At 34.3% G+C, this 23,182-nt stretch overlaps 1 protein-coding gene across 1 annotated transcript in view; it reads left to right on the top strand.

Moving 5' to 3' along the window:
* Window positions 1–12,561, top strand: part of C7 (complement C7) — a 45,199-nt gene extending 32,638 nt beyond the window's left edge. The window contains exons 9-10 of the mRNA XM_074207917.1: window positions 2,395–2,579; window positions 4,306–12,561. Of these exons, the coding sequence (XP_074064018.1) occupies window positions 2,395–2,579; window positions 4,306–4,490 (370 nt within the window). The 3' untranslated portion in view covers window positions 4,491–12,561. The remainder of the gene's footprint in view (window positions 1–2,394; window positions 2,580–4,305) is intronic.
* The last annotated feature ends 10,621 nt before the right edge of the window (window positions 12,562–23,182 follow it).

The raw sequence follows: 23,182 nt of genomic DNA, 5'->3' as shown, positions 1-23,182 counted from the left end.
CAGATTGAGAACCCGAGAGGATCCTCAAGTCCATGGCCCTTGTGACTCTTATTTTGACTGTCTCCTTAGAAGCTTTTTTGCTTCCTTTCTCTTTCTCAACTATATTCTAAATAGTTGAAATATTTGGAAAAGTATAATTGAGCAGCATTTTTACTTAGAAAACATTTGGTTAAGAAACCACTGCCTTCTCTTTTGTGACTGAACCATTTGAAGAGACACAAAACCAATTATGTATTCATTTATTTCTTTTGTTTCTGAATGTAAAAATTTTCATGCAAGCTAATCTCAAAGGGAGAGTAGTTAATAGTAGAAAGAAAACTTTCAAGCTGGTTGTCTCTCTCTCTCTTTTCAATTAATTATTTTTTTTTTACTAATTAACCAAACTTAAGTTCTTTCCTTTCTACATCCCTACTGTTCTCCATTGAAAAAGGAATAAAAATAAAACCTTTGAAGCAATATGACTAGTCAAGCAAAACAAATATTGGCATTGGTCATGTTCAAATAGATATATATAGAGATAAAGGTATGAATACATTCATATACATATAAGCGGGTATAAATATATATATGTATTTGACTGTGAAAATATATATATATATATACATATATTTATATATATAGATAATATCTTAATTTGCCCAGAGTCTGTCTATCACTTCTTTTCTGGAAATGGATAGCATGTTTTACCCTAAATCCTCTGGAATTCTGGTTGATCATTGTTATAATCATATTTCTTAAGTCTTTCAAAATTGTTTTTATAATATTGTTGCTATTGTATACATTATTCTCTTTGTTCTGTTCACTTCTCTCTATATCAGTTCATTGACATCTTTCCAGGTTATTCTGAAATGATCCTCTTTATAATTTCTTAAAACATACTGGTATTCTATAGACTGGTTCAATTATTCCCCTCTTGATATATACACTCTCAGTTTTCAATTTTTTATCAACACCTAAAGAACTTCAACAAATAATTTTGTACATATGAATCCTTCTTCCCTTTTTTAAATCCCTTTTGGGATACAGACCTATTAGTAGTATTGTTAAGGTTAAAGGTATCCATAGTTTAATATCTTTTGGGGGCCTAGTTCTAAATGGTTTTCCAGAATGTCTAATAGCTCTTCAAAAAAATGCTACATTAGTGTATCTATTTTCTCTCAACCCCTCCAACATTTGTCAATTTCTTTTTTTGTCAACTTTGCCAATATGAGAAATGTTATAATGTGAATAGTATATTTTTTATATGCCCTTTGATTGCCAGGTTAATTCTCAAACTGGTATCAGTATCTTTCATAATAATTATTGTCAATGCAGTAAAAATAGCTGTCCTTAGTACTGTAACATCTTTGCATCATTAGAAAGACCCAGAAATAGATACGATCCAAATGTGAGAAGAGAAAAGATAGCAACACAATGTATGATGGGTCTAGGAGTGTCCAGTGTTGTGGAAGTTATCTGGGTAATATTTAGGGGTTAGGAAGGATTTTAATTGATTTTTTTGAGAAAAATCCTTTCATATTTGCTTAACTGAATTCTGTAAGATTTCCCCCTATTCTATATAATTGTGAATTATACTCATTTAACTAATGAAACATTAGGAATACTATCAAAATGAATGTACATAGTCTATAAACTTGTGAGAATTCTAAAATCTCAGATTTTAAAGTTTTTCAAATCCATTTGATAGGGATGCTGCTTGTTCTGCCATTTGTATTGTGAAGTACAGTATTTTCCAAGTAATAGTTTATTTTGTCATCAGATTTAGTCTAGACTAAATTTTGGGGGGAATTTTACAATTTTTGTTTAAGAACCTTTAAGAGAAGCAACATGTGTAGAAGGGTTGGAGAGCTAGCTTCTGAGTTAGGAAGACCTTTGTTCAAACGCCTAGCATATATTAGCTATTTGATTAAATCACTTTGAGTAGCTAACTTCTTCACCTCTCATCTGAGTTGGAGAATTAATCTTCTTCAGCCTGGAGGTGTCTCTGCCCTGCAGCCTTCCCTTCTGACTGTGGGTACCAACTTGGACCATCATTTCACAAGGTGCTCCTGGATGAATACCTTACACTCCAGATCTCTGTACCTCCTCCCCAGAAATCTTGTTCCTTTTTCATTCCTTTTCCAGGTCCCTGTCTTCCCCCATTCCTTGAGGGTAGAAATTCTCTTTTTAGTTTGTATTTAGTTTATATCAAACACTTAGTACAAATGGCAGCCTGGCAATAATCAACCCTTAATAAATACATGCCCTTGCCCCTCCTTCACTTTCTAGAAAGAGGTCATTCTTTGTATTTCTAGCTGTTGAATTTAGCATTTAACTTGGAACATAAGTAATACAGTACTTAATAAATGCTTAATTGATATATGGAAATACTAAAATTCATTCCATTTTTTTCAGACCTTCTTTGGATATTTGTGCTCAAGATGGGAGAACAAAAAGGATCTTAGCTTTGACAGTGTGCAAGCTGCATGTTCTTGAATGCATGGGGAGGAGTTACACTCTTGCTAATAGTAGGAGTTGCACTCTACCGGTCTTAGCAGAGAGAACATGTGGCACTTGTTCTATGTGGGAAAAATGTAATGGTAAGAGACATGCTACAAATGGAACTGTAAGAATAATTACTAGTAATGATTGTTTGTCATTATATCTCTTGAGTATTATAGTGTGCTGGCACATAGTGGGTATTTAATAAAACAGTCAACAAGCATTAATAAATGCTAACTGTGTTTTAGAAACTACCAAGCATGGGTGACAAGGAAAGGCAAATGACAGCTCTTGATTTCAAGGAAATATCAGTCTAAAAGGGAGACAACTTGTAAATAACTAATGTACAAATAAGGTATCTTGTTCTCTCTATATACATATATCACATATATTATATATAATAAAGTATAGATTATCAATGGAAGAAAGACACTAGTATTAAAGAGATCAAGAAAGACTTCTTTGAGAAAGAGATATTTTTAGATGAGACTTGAAGGAAGCCAGGGAAGCCAGGAGGTGGAGAATAAGGAGGGGGCAAATTCCAGATACCAGGGACAGTCAGTGAAAATACATCAAGTTGGGAGATAGTTGTTGTCTCATTTGAGAAAAAGCAGGGAGGTCAGTGCCACTAGATCATAGAATACATGGTGGAGGAAGGAGTATAAACAATAAGAAAAGTGGGGAAGTAGAAAGGAGTTAGGTGAAAAGGCTTTAAAAGTCTAATAGAAGATTTAGATTTGATCCTGAGGCTATAGATAGCCACTAGAATTGATTAAATAAGGTCAAAACTGCACTTTTAGAAGATCAGTTTGATAGCTGAATGAAAGATGGATTGGAGTGACAAGAGACTTGATGCAAGGGGACCAACCAGAAAGATATTGTATTAGTACAGGTGAGGGGTGATGTGGGTCTGTACCATGGTGGCAGTGTTAGAGGAGAGAAGAGGGGCATATGCAAAAGGCATCACAAAGGTTTAGAAACAACAGGACTTGGACAAATGATTGGATATGGGTAATAAATACTTGTAATTGATGATATTAGCATGAATACAATTTAAAATTTTAAAGTTTTCTAGGTTTTTACAGTAGTGGTACAAAGCACTTCCCTAAGGATTTGGGGGACCCTTCCCAGCCCTTTCTAGGTTTAAACTATCTTTTGGTCTAGTCTAACTCTATCTTCTATGTATCACTGAGATTAACCTGAGATTGAAATGCTGAACTTCAGCCACATGTATTTTACTCTGGCTTGGAAAATTCTATGACTGCTTTCCTGATAGAGACAATGTCTACCTATTGTGTTGTGTTTCCCAAGTCACTGCAGCTGGTGTGTAAATATTTCTGTCCCCTGAGCTCTGTTTATGAGATATGGGAATCATATTTACTTCAGACCCTCTTCAGGGAGACTTGGGAGGCTTTCAAGAGAGATAGCAGTCCCTGATTTGGAACCATTATGGGAAATATAGGGCATTTCCCCAATTGTGTTGACTTCTTTCTTATTATCCTCTGAACCTTTATAACTTCAATTTTATGGGATCCCGTGTTGTAGACTATATGTGATGGTAGAAGTGAGTCTATTCAATGTTCTGGTTTCCCTTTCTATCATTATTTGAATATGGACTGGAAAGAACTGGAAAGAATATCAGTATAGGATTCCAACCAATAAAGGGATTAGCATTGACCCCATTGCACATTTAATCTTGGTAGAATAAAGGAACATTAATCTTCTGGTGCTTGGTCCAAGAGCAAATCTCTAAATTACCAAATTTGTGCCTTTTGGAGAAAAATTCTTCCAATTTGTGATTAACCTCTTCCTTCTGTTTTCCAGCTCAGATAAACAAATGTGAATGCCGAGAATCAGCAGCAAATTGTGTGGAAGGAGGACTCAGTATTTGTGTGGAAGTAAATGGGAGTGAGCAGACCATGTCTGAGTGTGAGGCTGGTGTCCTTAGATGTCAAGGTCTTAGCATCTCAGTTATCAGCATAAAGCCCTGTGGTGCAAAGAGCATATAGATGCCATTGACTTGGTTCTTAGCCTGAGATCTCTCCAAATCTTTCCTATATTTATTTCATTTGGGCAATCTTTTAGACTTAGATCTTTGTTTCTTCCTCTCTTGCTCATTCTCTCTTTCTGCCATGTCACCTATCATCCAAGTCATAGATATCTCATAAATATTTTGTTTTCCAAAATTTGCTTCAAGGAGTCTTCATTTTTCATTTCACCCTAGACCAAATCAATTAATCAATCAAACAAGCATTTGTGAAGTCCTATTATATATTAGATTCTATGCTAAGTTAAAGGAAATCAAAATAAGCAAAAACCAGTCCTTGACCTCAAGAAGTTAACATTCAAATGGGGACATAAATTTGTATAAATAGGTACATACAAAATATATATACAGCATAGAAGGAAATTAATCTTAGAGGGGAAATAAAGAATCATTCCATTCCCTGCCTCCAAGGAGTTTATATTCTACTGGGGATAAACTATTTACACACCACTGATAAAATACATTATGCAAATTGGTTAGGAAAACAACAACCCACAATTGCTTGATATAGACAGATGGAGGTTGATGAAGGCCCCTGAATGCCAAAAAAAAAGTATAATTATTCCCCTTCAATGCAGTAAACTTGCTTCCAATTAACCCTGTTTTAATTAGACAGAGTTTCTTCTTTTCAGAGAGTTTAGAGTTGAAAGGTCAGAGGATGTACTTGATCATAATGAAAGGAGGTACCTTTCAGTTCTTTAAATGATTACAAACACATTTGAATCAATGTCAATCTTTTAAACAAGCATTTTATTAATCATTTCCTATGTATGAAGCTTTTCTTTCAAGCACAAAGTCACTTTCAAAACAAAAGTCTGTCCTCGAAAATTTACATACATACATACATTCAAAACACATAAAGCAGATGCAAGCTAATCTTGAAGCTGTTGTTCAGTTGTGTCCTGCTTTTTGTGATCTCATTTGGGATTTCCTCTTGGCAAAGATACTGGAGGGGTTTTCCATTTCCTTCTTCAGCTCATTTTACCAATGAGAAAACTGAGAACAAAGGGGTTAAGTGACTTACTTCAGTTCACACAACTTGGAAATGTCTGAGGCCAGATTCGGAAGATGAGTCTTCCTGATTCCAATCTGACACTCTATCCATTGCACCACATGGCTGCCTTAAGTTTCCCTTTGAAGGGTAAGGCACTAACAGCTTGGTGGACCTAGCAAGGTCTCATTAAGAATTTTCTCATAAAGGTGTTGCTTTATTAAGTTTCTCCATAATTTTGAGGAAATTCATGCACATTGGAAAGACAGAATAAGTTTCATAAGGTAAAATGTTCCCAACTATTTTTTTCCCTCCTGATATGACTATCCCTCTCTTTTTCATAGACTTTGAGACAAACAATGGAAATTTGGCTCTATTTCTTCTTTCTCGTCTTCAGAATAGAAACAGAAAAAGCTGGTGTGGGTAGTGGATTGAGTGGGATTAAAATAATTATGAAATAGATTTATATACACACATACACACTACAGCTCCATTCTCTTGTTTTTGATAAATAAATTGCAACAAAACTGTCATGGTTCTTAACTATAATTATTTTAAAACTTGTATAAAAGAGAATGTTCTTTAGCATTAATTAGTTCTCAGAAAGGTTTACCTTTAGAGAAACTTCACAGAAGGTTGTATGCATGTGTGCAAGTGTATATGTTTGGGTGCATATATATGCAATTAATGTATTCTTATCTTAAATTTTATATAAAACCTATCACATTTATGTTATTTTTTAAAGAGGGGGAATCTTTTAAAAAACTTTCCTAAGATCTTTTTCTTTTTACATTAGAGTATTTTCTAGTTATACTCCTCTTCCTACTAGTCTCCTCTCTTCCTTAGAGTTCCTTTGAAACAAACAATTAAACAAAATGAACCTCCAGGATTTGAAAGCATCATTAATATTCCCATACCTATTCATTTAAAGGGGAAGAGTAGGCTGTATTTCTTCAATTCTTCTCTGAGGTTAAGATTGGTCATTATAATTATTATATTCAGCTTGGTTTTATTGTTCCTTTAATTTATATTGTAATCAAAGTGTATCTTGTTTTCCTATTCTGCTTAATTTGCTCTGCCTTAGTTCATATCTTTTTATGTTTCTCCAGATTATTCATTTAGACTATTTTATTACAATAATATCACATCATATTCTCATTTAATATATTTTTTCAGATATTCCCAAATCAATGAGATTCTGATTCTAATGTTTTGCTGTTATAAAAAGTGATGATATATATTGTTTGGTATATTTGACAAATTTTCTATCTTTAAGCTCTGGTGGGAGCATTATCTTAACTCTTCTCTCCATACTGCCTATATTGAGGCAGCCTAAAAGTGTTGAGACATTCCCTGAGATTTAGTTGGCTCAGGGGACTAAGAGCTCAGATTGTTGATCACACTTCATCATCATTTGGGTAGGAAGTAGCCACAAGGAATTAGAAGAGCTAAGATGCTTAGTCAGTGAATGGTGATGAGAGGTTTATTCAGCTTAATTAACTCAGAGGATTCTTGATTTCTATTTTTATTCAATATTCTTATCCTACCATTGCTAAATAAATCTAATGAATAATCCATGAGTGTCTCATTTTGTTTCAGAGCCAAATTTAAATGACCAGGGCACTGGCCTGAATCAGATTCAGCCCAGGACAACGAAGTTGGAGGTTTTTATTCCCAAGAATGCTATCTTTGGGTGGAAAATTATAAAGAATTAATTCAATTTTCTCATATAAGTCCAATTTATTTTCTAGAATTCTTGGACCTGCTACAAACAAAAGTAGTTTGCCTGCCTTCAAATATTTCCTCCAACACTGATTAATTTTTCATCATTTTTGCCAGTTTACTGGACATTAAGTGAAACCCTAGAGATGTTTAATTTTCATTATTCTTATTATTAATGATTTGGAATAAATTCTCAGTGATTGCTTAGTAGTTGTAATTCTTTTGACAACTCTTTGTTTCAATCCTTACACCAACTGCTGATTTTTCAAAAGACTTAAGAGTTTCTTTGAGGTTGAGTTTTTCATCCCTGTAGGAATTGTGCTAAGTCCCCCTTGGTTTTAAATGTCCAACTTTTGTCATTGATAAGTATGCATAGTTCTGCTGAAAACTTAATTTGAGCATTGTCATATTTCTTTTTGTTTGTTTATTTTTTGTTTTTGCAAGGCAATGGGGTTAAGTGATTTGCTCAAGGTCACAGCTAGATAATCATTAAGTGTCTGAGGCTAGATTTGAACTCAGGTCATCCTGATTCCATAACTGGTGCTCTATTCACTGTACCACCTTAGCTGTCGCCATTGACAAATTTCTTAATTTTTGGAGAAAACATATTCAAACTTGTATCATTTATTTTTATAGAAACTTTGCTAAAACTGATTAAATGGTGATACTTTTTTTCTTGGCTATACATAGCATCATCTCTTTGTTCTTATAATTTAGGAGACTGAAAATAATATGCCTTCCGGAATTTAATTTTGAGTTCTTTTACACAGAGTTGCCAAACTAATATTCCTAAAACACCATTTTTATTTCCTTCCCCTCATCAAAATGGATTGGTCCTGCAGCAAGAACTAGGCATAACCTAAGGACATCTTTCTGGATGGACTCCATTGGTATCAATCACTTATTTATGAAGCACTTGCTATTTATCAGATATTGGGGACTGAAATAAAAAGAATGAAACTATCTCAGCCCTTAAAAAATTTACATTTTAACAGGGGAAATTCGTGTGTGTATATATGTGTATATATATATATATATATATAATAAAAATAAAGAGATTACATACAAATAAATACAAAAACCTTAAATACATGATAAGGAGAGAGGACACTAACAGTTGAGATGATCATCATTGTAATAGCAGTATTTGAGTTGAATCTTGAAAAAGGAATTCTATTAAGCATATCTTAATATGAGAATATCTTCTAGTCATAGGGGATGACCAATGCAAAGACTTTAAAATATCAAGGAAGAGAGGAGGTCATTACTAGATGAACTATCTGTAGTAGATTTTTGGGAAGATCTAGGTAGGATATACATAGGATAGGTAGACATGATAGGGTTGCCATTTGCTTTATTGGAGAAAACAGTAACACTGATGAATCCCAGATCTACTGGAGTATTGTATCATATTTAAAGGAATATAATTTTTAAAGAATTAGTGTAATACTAATGAGTTTAGTTAGTACACTGCTCCCTTCCACTTCATTATCCTCTTTTATAAGGGAGGGAGTAAATCTCTTCATCTCAGTTGATATGATCCCTTAAGGCCCAGAATATAATCACAAAGTACAAAGGAGGTATTAAGGAGTTTTTCTATAATTCCAAAACAATTTGTGATTATTTCTTAATCAACTTGAGAGGATTTGGGGGATTTTGTCATTAAAGGAAAGCAACTGATACTATCATTTTGGTTGATTGGTTGAGAGCATCATTGAGGGGATTTATCATATCTCTTGTGAATTTCAAAGAAGCAATTCATTCTGGTGTTGAATCTAGGTTCAGGAGCAATTTGTAGGGGAGATATTAGAGGGGTAGATTTTAATGCCTTTCCCCTCTTCTCCAATCAGTCATGTCATTACATCTACCAATCCAGAAGAAAATAGTATATCCAAGTGGGATTAGAAATATATACTTGAGGATAAACATGATTACAGAAAGATAACACCAGTAAGAAGAAGCATTTTTAGTTAGTCCATAAACATTGATTCAGGGTCTTCTAAGCTCCAGGCACTGTGCTAAGTTCTTAGGTATATATATATATATATATATATATATGTATATATATATACATATATATATATATATGTATGTATATATATGAAAAAAGACAATCCCTACCCTCAAATTCACAATCTAATGGGGGGCACAAATATGTACAATTAACAGAGAGGAAGTGCTAGAATTAAGAGACTTTCTCTCCCAAGAGGGATTGGGAAAAGTTTCTTGTAGAAGATGATATTTTAGTTGAGGCTTAAAGGAATTATAGACAGAGGAGGGAGGGCATGGTTCTTATTCATGAAACTGTAAGGACAACAGTGTCATTAGTTCAAAGAATATGTGTTGGGGAGTAAGGTGTGAGAAGACTGAAAGGTGGGGGATGGAGTCTAAGTTCTGAAAGGGTTTCAAAAGCCAGAATGAGGATTTTTTATTTGATAATATGGATGTTAGGGGGCCACTGAAGTTTATTGAGGTGGAGTTGACATAGTTGGACTTAGGCTTTAGGAAAATCATTTGGTGGTCTAGAGAGTGGAGTAGAGTAGAGAGAGGCTTGAGGCAGACTCACCAACAGTCTGATTCAATATTATAAGCATGAATTTCTGTAGATCTGCACCAGAACTGTGACAGTGCAAAGGGAGACAAAGAGGCATATTCGAAAGATATTCCATAGGTGGATTTGATAGACCTTGTCAACAGATCTGATATAGGTGGGAAGAGATAATGATGAGTTAAGAATGTTATCTATTGATTGCAAACTTCAAGGACTGGAAGCTGGTGCAATTGATAGTAATAAGGATATTTGGATATGGTAAAGAATTGGGGGGAAGATGAGTTTAATTTTGGCCAAGTCAAGTTAAAATATCTACTAGACATTCCATTTGAGATATCTGAAAAGAAGTTGGAATTACAAGATTGTAAGCAAAAAAAATTGGATCAAAAAAGGCAGATTTGAGAATCATCACTATAAAGATGCTAATTAAATTCATGAGAACTGATGAGATTACCAAATCTGCATAAATGATCTTACTCTTTCTTTTCTCCACAAGTGAAGAATAAGATCACTTAGACAGAAGGTTTTACCTTGCTAAGGAAGAGGTCCACCTGTTTGTGTGAGACAGGAGTGAAAGAAGAGAACAGTACAGAAGAAGGCTAGCTATGACATGTAAGAAAGTAGCAGATTCTGGGAACTCAGCTAAATGACTTGCCCAGAAAAGACAGTGAAACTCCATGAGAACATTATAAAGAAAGAAAGGACTTCTAAACACTACTGCACCAGGAGATATGAGTTATCCTTTGTCATAGATGTATCTTGTATGTATCATTAAAATTTTACTCTTTGAGTTTTCTCTTGTGAGTTTGTGCACCTCTAATTTTTTTGGAGAATGTTTTGTACCAACTGATCTTTTTATATGATCTATAATATCAATATCATAGTAAATGCCTTTGCTAAAAACTAATTAAGTTCACTAGTTGATTGTTAATGGGAGGTATATGTAAAAGGGCTTAGGAACTATAGTAGAAGAAATAGTCACCCATAAGGTTACCTAGGCCCAAAGTAAAAGTGAGAGTTGGAGAAGTGGCTTAGAAGAGTAAGCATAGTAGACTTAAAACAAATGAAATAAAATGTCTTATATAAATATTTTATTCTTAATAATATTTTATTTATTTCCAAATACATGTAGAGCTAGTTTTCAACATTCATTTTTATAAAATTTTCTTCCTTCCTCTCTTCCCTCCCCCATATTCAATAAAACAAGAAATATATTATACAGGCACAATCATGTTCAGCATATTTTTGTATTAGTCATGTGAAAAAAAGAATTAGAAAAAAAAGGAAAAAACCATGAGAACGAATAAGACACAAAAAATTTGAAAATAGTATTTTTTGATCTGCATTCAAGCTCCATAGCTCTTTCTCTGAATGTGGACAGAAATTTACATCATAAATCTTTTAGAAGTGTCTTTGTTCACTGTATTGCTGAGAAAAGCTAAGTGTATCATAGTTAATCAAAACACAATGTTGCCCTTACTGCATCAGTGGTATCCTGGCTCTGCTCACTTCACTCAGTATCTGTTTTCTGCAATCTGCCTGCTCATCAATTCTTAAAGAACAATAATATTCCATTACATTCATATATCACAACTTGTTAAGCCATTCCCAAACTTATGGTCCCCTCAATTTCTTTGTCTCCACAAAAAGGGCTGCAATAGAAGTACAAACATTTTTGTATATGTGAATCCTTTTTCTTTTTTTAATGATCTCTTTGGGATCTAGAACTAGCAATTATATTGATGGATCAAAGAGTAGGCACAATTTTATAGCTCTTTTGGCATAATTTCAAAGGACTTTCTAGAATGGTTGAATCAGTTCATAACTCCAACAATAATGCATTAGTGTCCCTGTTTTCTCATATTCTCTCCAACATTTGTCATTTCCTTTTTCTATTATATTAGCCACTCTGATGGGTGTGAGGTGGCTCCTCAGAGTTGTTTTAATTAGTATTTCTTCAGTCAAAAGTGATTTAGAGCATTTTTTCATGATTGTAGATTAATTTATTCATTTGAAAACTGCTCATTCATATCCTTTGACCATTTTTCAATCGACTCAATTCTTTATATATTTTACAAATGAGACTTTTATTAGAAACGTTGGCTATAAAATTGTTTCTCAGTTTTCTATTTTCATTCTTATTAAGGTTGCATTGGTTTTATTTGTGCAACAAATTTTCAATTTAATGTAATCAAAATTATCCATTTTGCATTTCATAATACAACTCTTGTTGGTCATAAATTTTTCTCTCCATAGATCTTTCAGATAAACCATTTCTTGTTTTCCTAGCTGGTTTATGATATCACCCTAGATATGTCTAAATCATGTACCCATTTCAAACCTTATTTTGATATAGTGTGAGATGTTGGTCTATGCCTAGATTCTGCCATATTATTTTCTACTTTTCCCAGCAGTTTTTGCCAAATAGTAAGTTCTTATCCCATTAACTGGAGTCTCTGAGTTTATAATACAGTAAATATTTCTTAGCCTTTACCAAATAATTTTGATGATCACCACTTGATAATATCATTTTAGATCTGGTATGGCTAGGCCACCTTCTTTTGCATGTTTATATAAACTCTCAGAAACCATAATTATATTAGCTTTCACAGTAATAGGTCTGAAAAATTTACTATTTATATAAATATGACTTAATTTTACAAGGAAAATTTTCTTTTAGAGCCAAACTTAAGATATTTACTCTTTTTTTTCTGAAAGCTTGAATTTGGTTTTACTGTTCTGTGAAATAATTCTGGAATACAATAAATAAATTCTTGATACAATAAATATAAATTTAAGTTGTTATTGCTGAATTTCCCACCACTTATTCCATTTGTAAATTTCCTCCCTGATACAAATATTTCACTACTCAAATGAACAAGGAAGAACACATTGTTCCATCAATCTTCTGCTAGCAAAGCCAGATTTTGGAATTAATGGAATTTAAACAATCAGTGAATGTCTCTAGAGACATCATGGGATACTGGAGTGAGTTTGAGGGTAGAGAGAGCAGCCCATAGGGCTGGTTTGTGTCAACAGCACAGAAATAGGAAAAAATAAGGCATGGAGTCCCATCTCCTCTACAGTTGCAATCTTTTTGGGGGTGCAGCTTCAGTGGTTACTAGCCTTTGTTGCTGTTGTTCTAGTCATGTCCGACTTTTTCATGACCCCATTTGATGTTTTCTTGCCAAAAATACTAGAGTGGTTTGCCATTTTCTTCTCCAGCTCATTTTACAAATAAAGAAACTAAAGTTAATACACCACACACAGCTAGTAGTTAGCTGCCTACTAATCTTTTATATATATGCAAGTCAAGATGGACTTGCTACTTAGCTCTTGTTTATTCAAGGGATATTATCCAAGTTGTGAATTATCTCATTAAGTTATCCAAGTTTTATTTTTCTTATTTCTTTTTTTCTGTCTTAATTTTGAGTGTTCCTTTTGTAGAAAATAGTCTTAGTGAAAGGAGAGGATTTTCAATCAAGCAATTTTTGCTATTTGCTGAGAGGCTTTGCAACTCAATTTTAACCAGTTAAAGAATTTGTTGAATGACTTCTTTGCACCTGCTGCTATTCTAGGAACTGCTAGGGTTATTAGAGAAGAATGTAAAATTCCCTCAAGAGGATTTATCATGTCACTAGGGAAATATGAAAGACATGCTTAGAAGAAGTATATAGCAGGATAAGTTAATAGTAAATGACTACGCATTAAAGTATATCAATTTTGTGCAGTTGTCATTATAATAAGGAAAAGATCTACAAGGGATGAAGGCACAAAAGATACAAAACTTGAACTGGACATTTCTTGAATATTATTTAAGTAAATGGAGAGAAAAGAAAAGACATCATGGGTTATTAGGACCTGTGAGAAACACCACAGTAACTTGTTTGTAGGCTATGCTTTGTAGGGCAGGTGAGGGTAATGACAGATCTAATTGTGATTCTAGACGATTGTTAAAGGAAAATATATGGGGGCCTCATAAGCTATACTTCCAGGAGTAGAGTTTCACAGAATTTGAAGCAGCAATTGATTTCTGTTGATCTACTAGGGCTGTCCAAAATGTGGTCAATGGTCCACATGTAGCCCATAGTGTGATGGACAGCCCCCATGGATTTACTAAATAAACAAAGCCGAGCTACCACAGAGCTCTCACTAAAAAGGCAAATCAAAATATATTGTCTATTGTTTCAATAAAAACTTTTAAAAGTAAGGTGAGACAGCCCTGATCTAACCCGTGAATGTAAGAACAGGTTGGGGGAGTAGTCCAGGGAGGATATGGTGTTACATTAGATTGTGTAAACTAGGAAAAAACCAGAGAGGAACCACATGGATAGGAGACAGAAAGTGAAGGTAGGGATACAAGAGCTAAGGAAAAGTTAACAGAGCTTGATACCCCAAATTTAGGAATCCTGGCAGAATCCTGAAGATCCCAGAATCACATTAAGTGATATTAGAAATTACAGCCTTTCCTGAGTGACTTTCAGAGATTTCTATGAAGCAGATGGCTTTGAATTTAAACTTAATTAGTGGGTCATGAGTTTGGAATGACCTATATTTCTTTCTGATTATCCTGGGGCTGCAGGGAAGGAAGAATTACTGGGATCAGGTGAAGACTAGACTATTAGCCCTGTGGAGTCTTTAAGAAGGATTGTACCATTTATATAAATGACAATATAATAATTCCATTATGTAATTCATTGTATTTGCATTGTCCATATGCTTAAATGAATGCTCTTGTTGTTGGATTTATAGTTTGCATGGTCTTTAAATAGAGAGAGCATTGTATGGTGAGGACATGATTTGTAAAATTGATTACCTGAAATAGAGTGCATTGAATTCAGGAAAAGTAGGAAGGATTCTGGAGACAATATTCTCTGAATATTCAAGGGCCCTTTTAGTTACAGTAATAATGAGCCTTTCTGGTACCAAGATAATTCACCCAGAAGATCATATAGCTACTAAGACTCAAACTGCAAGCAGAAAATCTATTGCTGTTTTTTTTGTCCAGGAAAAAAAAATTAGGCCCAGATCTAAGCAAATTTGTGAAATAGGCAAAGTTTGACTTGGTATTTCCCCATCTCTTTTCATTTCCCATTTTATTTGCCCACCTCTTTGTTCTTTCCTCCTTACTTCCCTACTCTCAACTTCATTCCTTATCTTAACACTGACTTGCTCTCCTATTCTTAGTGGGTCATGAGTATTTTTCTCAAAGTTCTGCTCAATATGGGTCCTGGGAACAAATTGTGAACTTCCTTTCACAGCAAGACAACAGTATTTGATACTTTCTTTAATATTCAAGAATTGTGAGCTGGTTCATGCTTGCTTTTCAATCACTTTAATCTTTCAGGCAATTTATACATTCTGGGACAAGAAAACTGATGCTGTGACAGGAGATCTTGCATTTATACATGTCTTCCCTATTGCCAAGAAGCATCAGACTCTATGTTAGTGTCAAAGCCCCAATCACTTAGAAAAAATTGCTTTTTCTGTTAAGGGTTAAGAAATCCTGATAAAAAAAAGATTATTCCAAGAACAGGGTAAGTTATAGAGGGAGCCAGGTAGGAGGAGTATGAAGAACATCCTGAGGCCTGGTAGAATAGATAGGCTCAGAGCAATTTCCTGTCAAAATCTGAAGGCTAGCAATTGCTCCCTTATCAAACCCAAATCTAGACATTTCTGAGAGCAGAACCAGACCATATTCAAGGATGTGGGGCATTAGGTCCAGACTGCAGAAAAATAGTGACCAAATAGATTAGAAGTATGGCCTGTGAGATGGCAGTTCTTTTCTGGATCCTTTTTAATAACAGTCCTGGAATTCACTAAATAATGGCTATCTATCCTAGTCAAGTGAATTTTCTGAGCAAATGATAGAGATTTCTCTCACTAAAGAAAAGTCTTTACTGGTGCTTCAAGGAGAGAGAAAGATTCTACCGTCAAAGATTTGTGACTCATTGTGACTCTGTTTTGGATTTTCTTGGCAAAAATACTGGAATGTATTTTTCCTTCCTGGAATGTATTCCTTCAAAAATTCATTCTACAGATGAGCAAATAGGGTGAAGTGACTTGCTTAGGGTTATATAGCTAGGAAGTATGTGAGGTCAGATTTGAACTGAGGTCAGATTAGGTCTTCCTGCTGCTAGGCTCTGACTCTCTGTACTGTATCACCTAGCTGCCCTTAAGCAACCACATGGTATTTATAATTCCTGATGTCTCCTTTGAAATTAAAGGGTGGGGACTTCTGGGCAACATGGCAGAGAGAAGCCAGGCACTATGCTAAGGTCTCCTGGATTTCCCTAAGAAATAATATGAAAGAAAGCTCTTAACAGAAATTTGATCAACAAAACCCAGAAAAAGAAACTAGGAGAACACCTACCAACAAGGTCTGTCTCAGGGGAGTGTAGGTGAACTGGGGGCAGAGAGCAGAGAGCCAGTGTAGGGTGAAACTGGAGGATCAACCTAAGCTGCAGAGGCTTTGGCTGGGACTGGAGGGTGAGCTCCAGCACAGAGAGTGGCAGAGTGCGCCTGGACATTGATCTGCTTGGATGATCTTTGAGCTCCATAGTTTCAGTGGAGTCCTCTTCCTAGAACAAACACAGGAGCAGCAACCCCCCCCCCAGTTGCCCCCTCCCCCGGCCTAGGGAAAGGGCCTCAGCTCAAGGTCCCAGACACTACAGAGAAAGTAACCAATGCCCCCTAGTGGCCAGCCCACTTGGAGCTACTAAACCCAGTGAGCAAAGCCCTAGGATTTTCAACACCAAAGATCTGTGAATCAACCCCACCCCAACACAAGATCTTAGAAGAATGAAGAAAGACCAGTAGGAAGGGAGACCCATTGAAAACTACCTTGAAGGCAAAGATCCTAACCCAGAGAGATCTAGAACTGCTGAGGAGAATATGAATTGGTCTCCAGTCCAGAAGAAGATTCCTAGAAGAAATCAAGAAGGAGTTTAAAAATTCAATTGGAAAAATGGGGAAAAGAATCTCAAGATAAAATTAACACCTTGAAACAAGAAAAAATTAGTATCTCACAACTAGAAAAGAAATCCTTGGAAAATGCAATTGGACAAATACAAAAAGAAAATAATTCTCTCAAAACCTCAATTGGGCAAATGGAAAACTCCTTCAAAAATAGAATTGACCAGTTGGAAAAGGAGTTGAAAAAGGTAAATGAAGAAAATTCTTCTCTTAAAAAATGAATGGAATCTGTGGAAACTAATGACTTCATGAGACAACAAGAATCTGTTAAATGAAATAAAAAAATTGAAAAATAGAAGAAAATATAAAATACCTCATCAGCAAAACCACTGACCTTGAGAATAGATCCAGGAGAGACAACTTAAGAATCACTGGGCTTCTTGGAAACATTGAAGAGAAAAAAAACCTGCACTCAATATTACAGGATTTAGTGATGGAAAACTGCCCTGATATCATGGAACCAGAGGGCAAAATAGTTATTGAAATATTACATCAATCTCTTCTGGAAAGGGATCCTAAAATGAAAACACCAAGTAATATTGGTGGTCAAATTCCAGAACTATCAGATAAAAGAAAAAATCCTGCAAGCAGCCAAAAATGAAACAATTTAGATACCAAGGAGCCACAATAAGGATTATACAGGACCTGGCTGCATCAACTTTAAGAGATTGAAGGGCCTAGAATGCAATATTCTGAAGAGCAAGGGAGCTTGGAATGCAGCCAGGAATTCACTATCTGGAAAAATGGAGCCTTCTCTTCCAGGAGAAAAGATGGATATTTAATGAAATAGGAGACTTCCAACTTTTCCTGACAAAAAGACCAGAGTTAAACAGAAAATTTGAACTACAAATGGGAGACTCAAGAGACACATGAAAAGGTTAAAAAAAAGGGTAAAGAAAAAAATGTTATCCAATAAGATGGAACTGGCTATATTCCCACCTGGGAGAAAGATTGAATTGTAACACTATTAGAGAGAATATACTTAGCCAGAAGTAATGGACACTCATGACTTATCCATGACTCTGATAGAATGATTTAAAAACAATATCTCCTTAAAAGGGGGGGGCAGTAAAGAGACAGTAGGATGGAGGAATGAGGTAAATCACATTACATAAAGATGTGCAAAGGACCTATTGCAATAGAGGGGAAGAAGGGAGGAAGTGAGAACCTCCTGAATCTTACTGTCATCAGATTTGGGTTAAAGTTAACATAAACATGCTCTGTTAAGACACTTACCTTACCTTTCAAGTATTAAAAGGGGAAAGGGGGAGGAGGGAGGAAAAGAGGAACTAATAGAATGAACAAAGGGGCAAAGGGAAAGGGGAAAGAAAGGGCAGGGGGTTGATACAAGGGGGTAAACCCACTGAAGTTGGTGGTATTCAGAAATAAAATACTGAGGAATATGGATAAAATGAAAAAAGGGGAAAAATATAAATGGAGGAAGATAGCTTGGAGGACAATAAAGAGTTAGTAATTATAACTTTGAATGTGAATGGGATGAACTCTCCCATAAAACATAAGCTAATAGCAGACTGAATTAAAAAAGAATAATGCAATATGCTGCTAACAAGAAACTCATTTGAAGCAGAGAGATACACAGAGAGTAAAGGTAAAAGTTTGGAATAAAAATCACATGCAATAATGGGCCATGGAGAAATAGACCTAAAACTAACTGAAAATAAATAACCTTATTTTAAAGAATGGACAAATCAAACAACAAATTATAGAAAGAATTAATGATTTCATCCCAGATAATGACAATAATGAGACAACATACCAAAACTTAGGGATACAGCCAAGGCAGTTGTCAGGGGATATATTATATCTTTAAATGCTTACATGAATAAATTGGAGAAAGAGGAAAATCAATGAACTAAACATGCAAATAAAAAAATTGGAGAAAGAACAAATTAAAAAATCCCAATTAAATACCAAATTAGAAATTCTAAAAATTAAAGGAGAAATTAATAAAATCGAAAGCAAGAAAACTATTGAACTAATAAATAAAACCAAGAGTTCATTATATTAAAAAACCCAATAAAACTGTTAAACATCTAATTAATTTGATTGAAAAAAGTAGAAAATCAAATTGCTAGTATCATAAATGAAAAAAGTGAACTCATCACCAATGAGGAAAAAATTAAAATAATTCAGAATTATTTTGTCTAATTGTCTCCCCAATAGATTTGATAATCTAAGAGAAATGGATGAATATTTACAAATATATAAGTTGCCCAGGTTAAATGAAGAATTTAAATACCTAAAAAACTCTATCTCAGAAAAAGAAATTCAACAAGTTATTATTGAACTCCCTAAGGAAAAACATCTCTGAATCTAGATGGATTCATAAGTGAATCCTAACAAACATTTAAGGAACAATTGGTTCCAATTCTATATAAACTCTTTGGCAAAATAGATGAAGATGGAACTCTGCCTAACTCTTTCTATATGATAGTAATATGGTGCTGATACCTAAACTAGGAAGAGTCAAAACAGAGAAAGAAAATTATAGACTCATCTCCCTAATGATTATAGATGCAAAAATCTTAAATAAAATCTTAGCAAAGATATTACAGCAAGTTATCACTAGGATAATACACTATGATCAAGCAGGATTTATCCCAGGAATGAAGGGTTGGTTCAATATTAGGAAAACTTTTAGTTTAACTATATCAATAACAAACCTATCAGAAATCATATGATTATATCAATCTATGCTGAAAAAGTCCTCAACAAAATACAGTACCCATTCCTACTAAAAAACCACCAGAAAGCATAGAAATAAATTGTTTCTTATCTACAACCATCCACAAGTATTATATGCAATAGGGATAAGCTAAAGGCATTCCCAATAAGATCAGGGAAACAAGGATGCCCATTATCCCCACTACTATTCAATATTGTGTTAGAAATGTTAGCTTTATCAATAAGAGAAGAAAAAGAAATTGAAGGAATTAGAATTGGGAAGGAAGAAACAAAACTATCACTCTTTTCAGGTGACATTATGGCATACCTAGAGAATCCTAAAAAAAATCTAAGAAACTACTGGAAACAATTAGCAACTTTAGTAAAGTAGCAGGATATAAAATAATCCCTCATAAATCCTCAGTATTTTTATATATTATTAGCAAGATATGACAGCAAGAGCTAGAAAGAGAAATTCCATTCAAAGTAACTTCAGACAATATAAAATACTTGGGAGTCTACCTGCCAAAACAGACTCAGGAAACTCTATGAAAACAACTATAAAATACTTCTCACACAAATAAAAATCAGATTTAAATAACTGTGCAAATATCAACTGCTCATGGATAGGCCAAGCTAATATAGTAAAAATGACCTAAATTAAACTACTTATTTAGTGCCCTACCAATCAAAATTGCAAAAATTAATGAGTTAGAAAAATTGTAAGTAAATTCATATGGAGAAATAAAAAGTCAAGAGTTTCCCAGGGATTTAATGAAAAAAAAAATCCCCGGTAGAGCTAAGCCACCTTCTTTTGCATTCTTAATGAAAAAAAAAAGTGCAAAAGAAGGTGACTTAGCCCTACCAGATCTAAAATTATATTATAAAGCATCAGTCATCAGAACTCTTTGGTATTGGCTAGCAATAGAGTGGTGGATGGATCAGTGGAATAGACTTGGTGCAAAAGAGATAGCAGGAAATAATTATAGTAATCTGCTGTTTGATAAACGCAAAGAGTCCAGCTTTTGGGATAAAAACTCTCTCTTTGATTAAAAACTGGGAAAATTGGAAGTTAGTATGGCAGAAACTTGGATTAGATCAACATCTCATACCCTATACCAAGATAAGCTCAAAATGGTTACATGATTTAGACTTAAAAGACAATATTATAAGCAAACTAGGAGATCAAGGAATAGTTTACCTGAAAGATCTATGGAAAGGGAAGCAGTTTATGGCCAAGGAAGAGATAGAAAATATCATTAAAAATAAATTAGATAATTTTTATTACATTAATTTTAAAAGCTTTTGCACAAACAAAACCACCAAAACCAAGATCAAAAGAAATGTAGTAAATTGGGAAAGGATTTTCATAACTAGTATTTTTGACAAAGGACTCATTTCTAATATATATATATATATATATATATATATATACATATATAAAAAATTGAGTCAAATTTATAAAAAAAACCAAGCTATTCCCCAATTAACAAATGGTCCAAGGATATGCAGAGGCAATTTACAGATGAGGAGATCAAAGCAATCCATAGCCATATGAAAAAATGCTCTAAATCATTAATTATTAGAAAAATGCAAATTAAAGTTTCTCTGAGGTACCACCTCACACCTCTCAGATTGGCAAATATGACCAGGAAGGCTAATGATCATTGTTGGAAGGGTTGTGGGGAAATCTGGGATACTATTACACTGTTGGTGGAGCTGTGAACTCATCCAACCCTTCTGGAGAGCTATTTGGAACTATGCCCAAAGGGCAACAAAAATGTGCATACCCCTTGACCCAGCAATACCACTACTGGGTCTATACCCTGAAGAGATGATGAAAAAGGATGAAAACATTACTTGTACAAAAATATTTATAGCAGCCCTGTTTGTGGTGGCAAAGAAGTGGAAATCAAGTAAATGTCCTTCAATTGGGGAATGGCTTAGCAAACTGTGGTATATATATATATGTCATAGAACACTATTGTTCTATTAGAAACCAGGAAGGATGGGATTTCAGGGAAGCCTGGAGGGATTTGCATGAACTGATGCTGAGTGAGATGAGTAGAACCAGAAAAACACTGTACACCCTAACAGCAACATGGAGGTGATGTTCAACCTTGAAGGACTCTCTCATTCCATCAGTGCAACAATCAGTAACAATTTTGGGCTGTCTACAAAGGAGAGTGCCATCTGTATCCAGATAAGGAGCTGTGGAGTTTGAACAAAGTTCAAGGACTATTCCCTTTAATTTAGAAAAAAACAGATATCTTATTATTTGATCTTGTCATCTCTTAGACTTCTCTTCTCTTCTTTAAGGATACGATTTCTCTCTCATCACACCCAATTTGGATCAAGACACAACATGGAAACAAAGTAAAGACTGACAGAGTGCTTTCTGTGGGGGGGTGGGGGGAGGGAAGCAAGATGGGGGGGAAATTGTAAAAATCAAATAATATCTTTAATAAAAATTAATTAAAAAAGATAAAAATTACATTTCTATATAAATTAAAAAAATAAATTAGATAATTTTTATTACATTAATTTTAAAAGCTTTTGCACAAACAAAACCACCAAAACCAAGATCAAAAGAAATGTAGTAAATTTGGAAAGGATTTTCACAACTAGTATTTTTGACAAAGGACTCATTTCTAATATATATGTGTGTATATATATATATATATAATTGAGTCAAATTTATAAAAAAACCAAGCTATTCATACCTTTTGATCCAGCAATACCACTACTGGGTCTATACCCTGAAGAGATCATGAAAAAGGGTAAAAACATCTTATTCAAAATATTATTCAAAAATATTCATAGCAGCCCTATTTGTGGTGGCAAAGAATTGGAAATCAAGTCAATGTCCATCACTTGGGGAATGGCTGAATAAATTGTGGTATATGTATGTTATGGAACACTATTGTTCTATTAGAAATCAGGAGGGATGGGAATTCAGGGAAGCCTAGAAAGACTTGCATGAACTAATGCTGATTGAGATGAGCAGAAGAATACTGTACACCCTAACAGCAAAATGGGGTTGATGATCAATCTTGATGGACTTGCTCATTTCATCAGTGCAACAATTAGGGACAATTCTGAGGTATCTGTGATAGAGAATACCATCTATATCCAGGAAGGGAATTGGGGAGTTTGAACAAAGACTCTTACCTTTAATTTTTTAAAAAAGGTACTTACTATGTAATTTTCATTTCTCTTAAATTTAATTTTTCCTTAAGGATATGATATCTCTTAACACATTCATTTTGATCAATGTATAGTATGGAAACAATGTAAATACTATCAGACTGCTTTTTCTGGGGGTTGGGGGGAGGGAAGCAATATTGGGGGAAAATGGTAAAATTCAAAAAACAATAAAAAAGAAAAAATATTTATACTGATGAAGACACTGAAGTGGATCTAGAAGATCTAGAGGAAGCAGTGGATAGGTTGAATGCTGGACCAGGAAGATCAGAGTTCAAATCCTACCTCAGACTCTACTCGTGTGACCCTAGGAAAGTCACTTAATATTTGCTCTACTTTAGTTTCCTCATTTGTAAAATGGAGATAATAAGACAACTACCTCATAGGGTTGTTGTTAGGATCAAATAAAATCACATGAATATGAAAAAAGAAAACAAAGGGTGAGCTCTAATTACAAGAATTTTTCTTAACCAATCAATATGCTTTTATTAAGCATTTAGTTAATAATGTGTCAAACAATGTACTA

This window comes from Macrotis lagotis, chromosome X (assembly GCF_037893015.1).
Source record: "Macrotis lagotis isolate mMagLag1 chromosome X, bilby.v1.9.chrom.fasta, whole genome shotgun sequence".
In the NCBI taxonomy this organism is placed as follows: Eukaryota; Metazoa; Chordata; class Mammalia; order Peramelemorphia; family Peramelidae; genus Macrotis; species Macrotis lagotis.
Note: the sequence above shows the minus strand (reverse complement) of the source record. Positions and strands in the feature narration are given on the sequence as shown.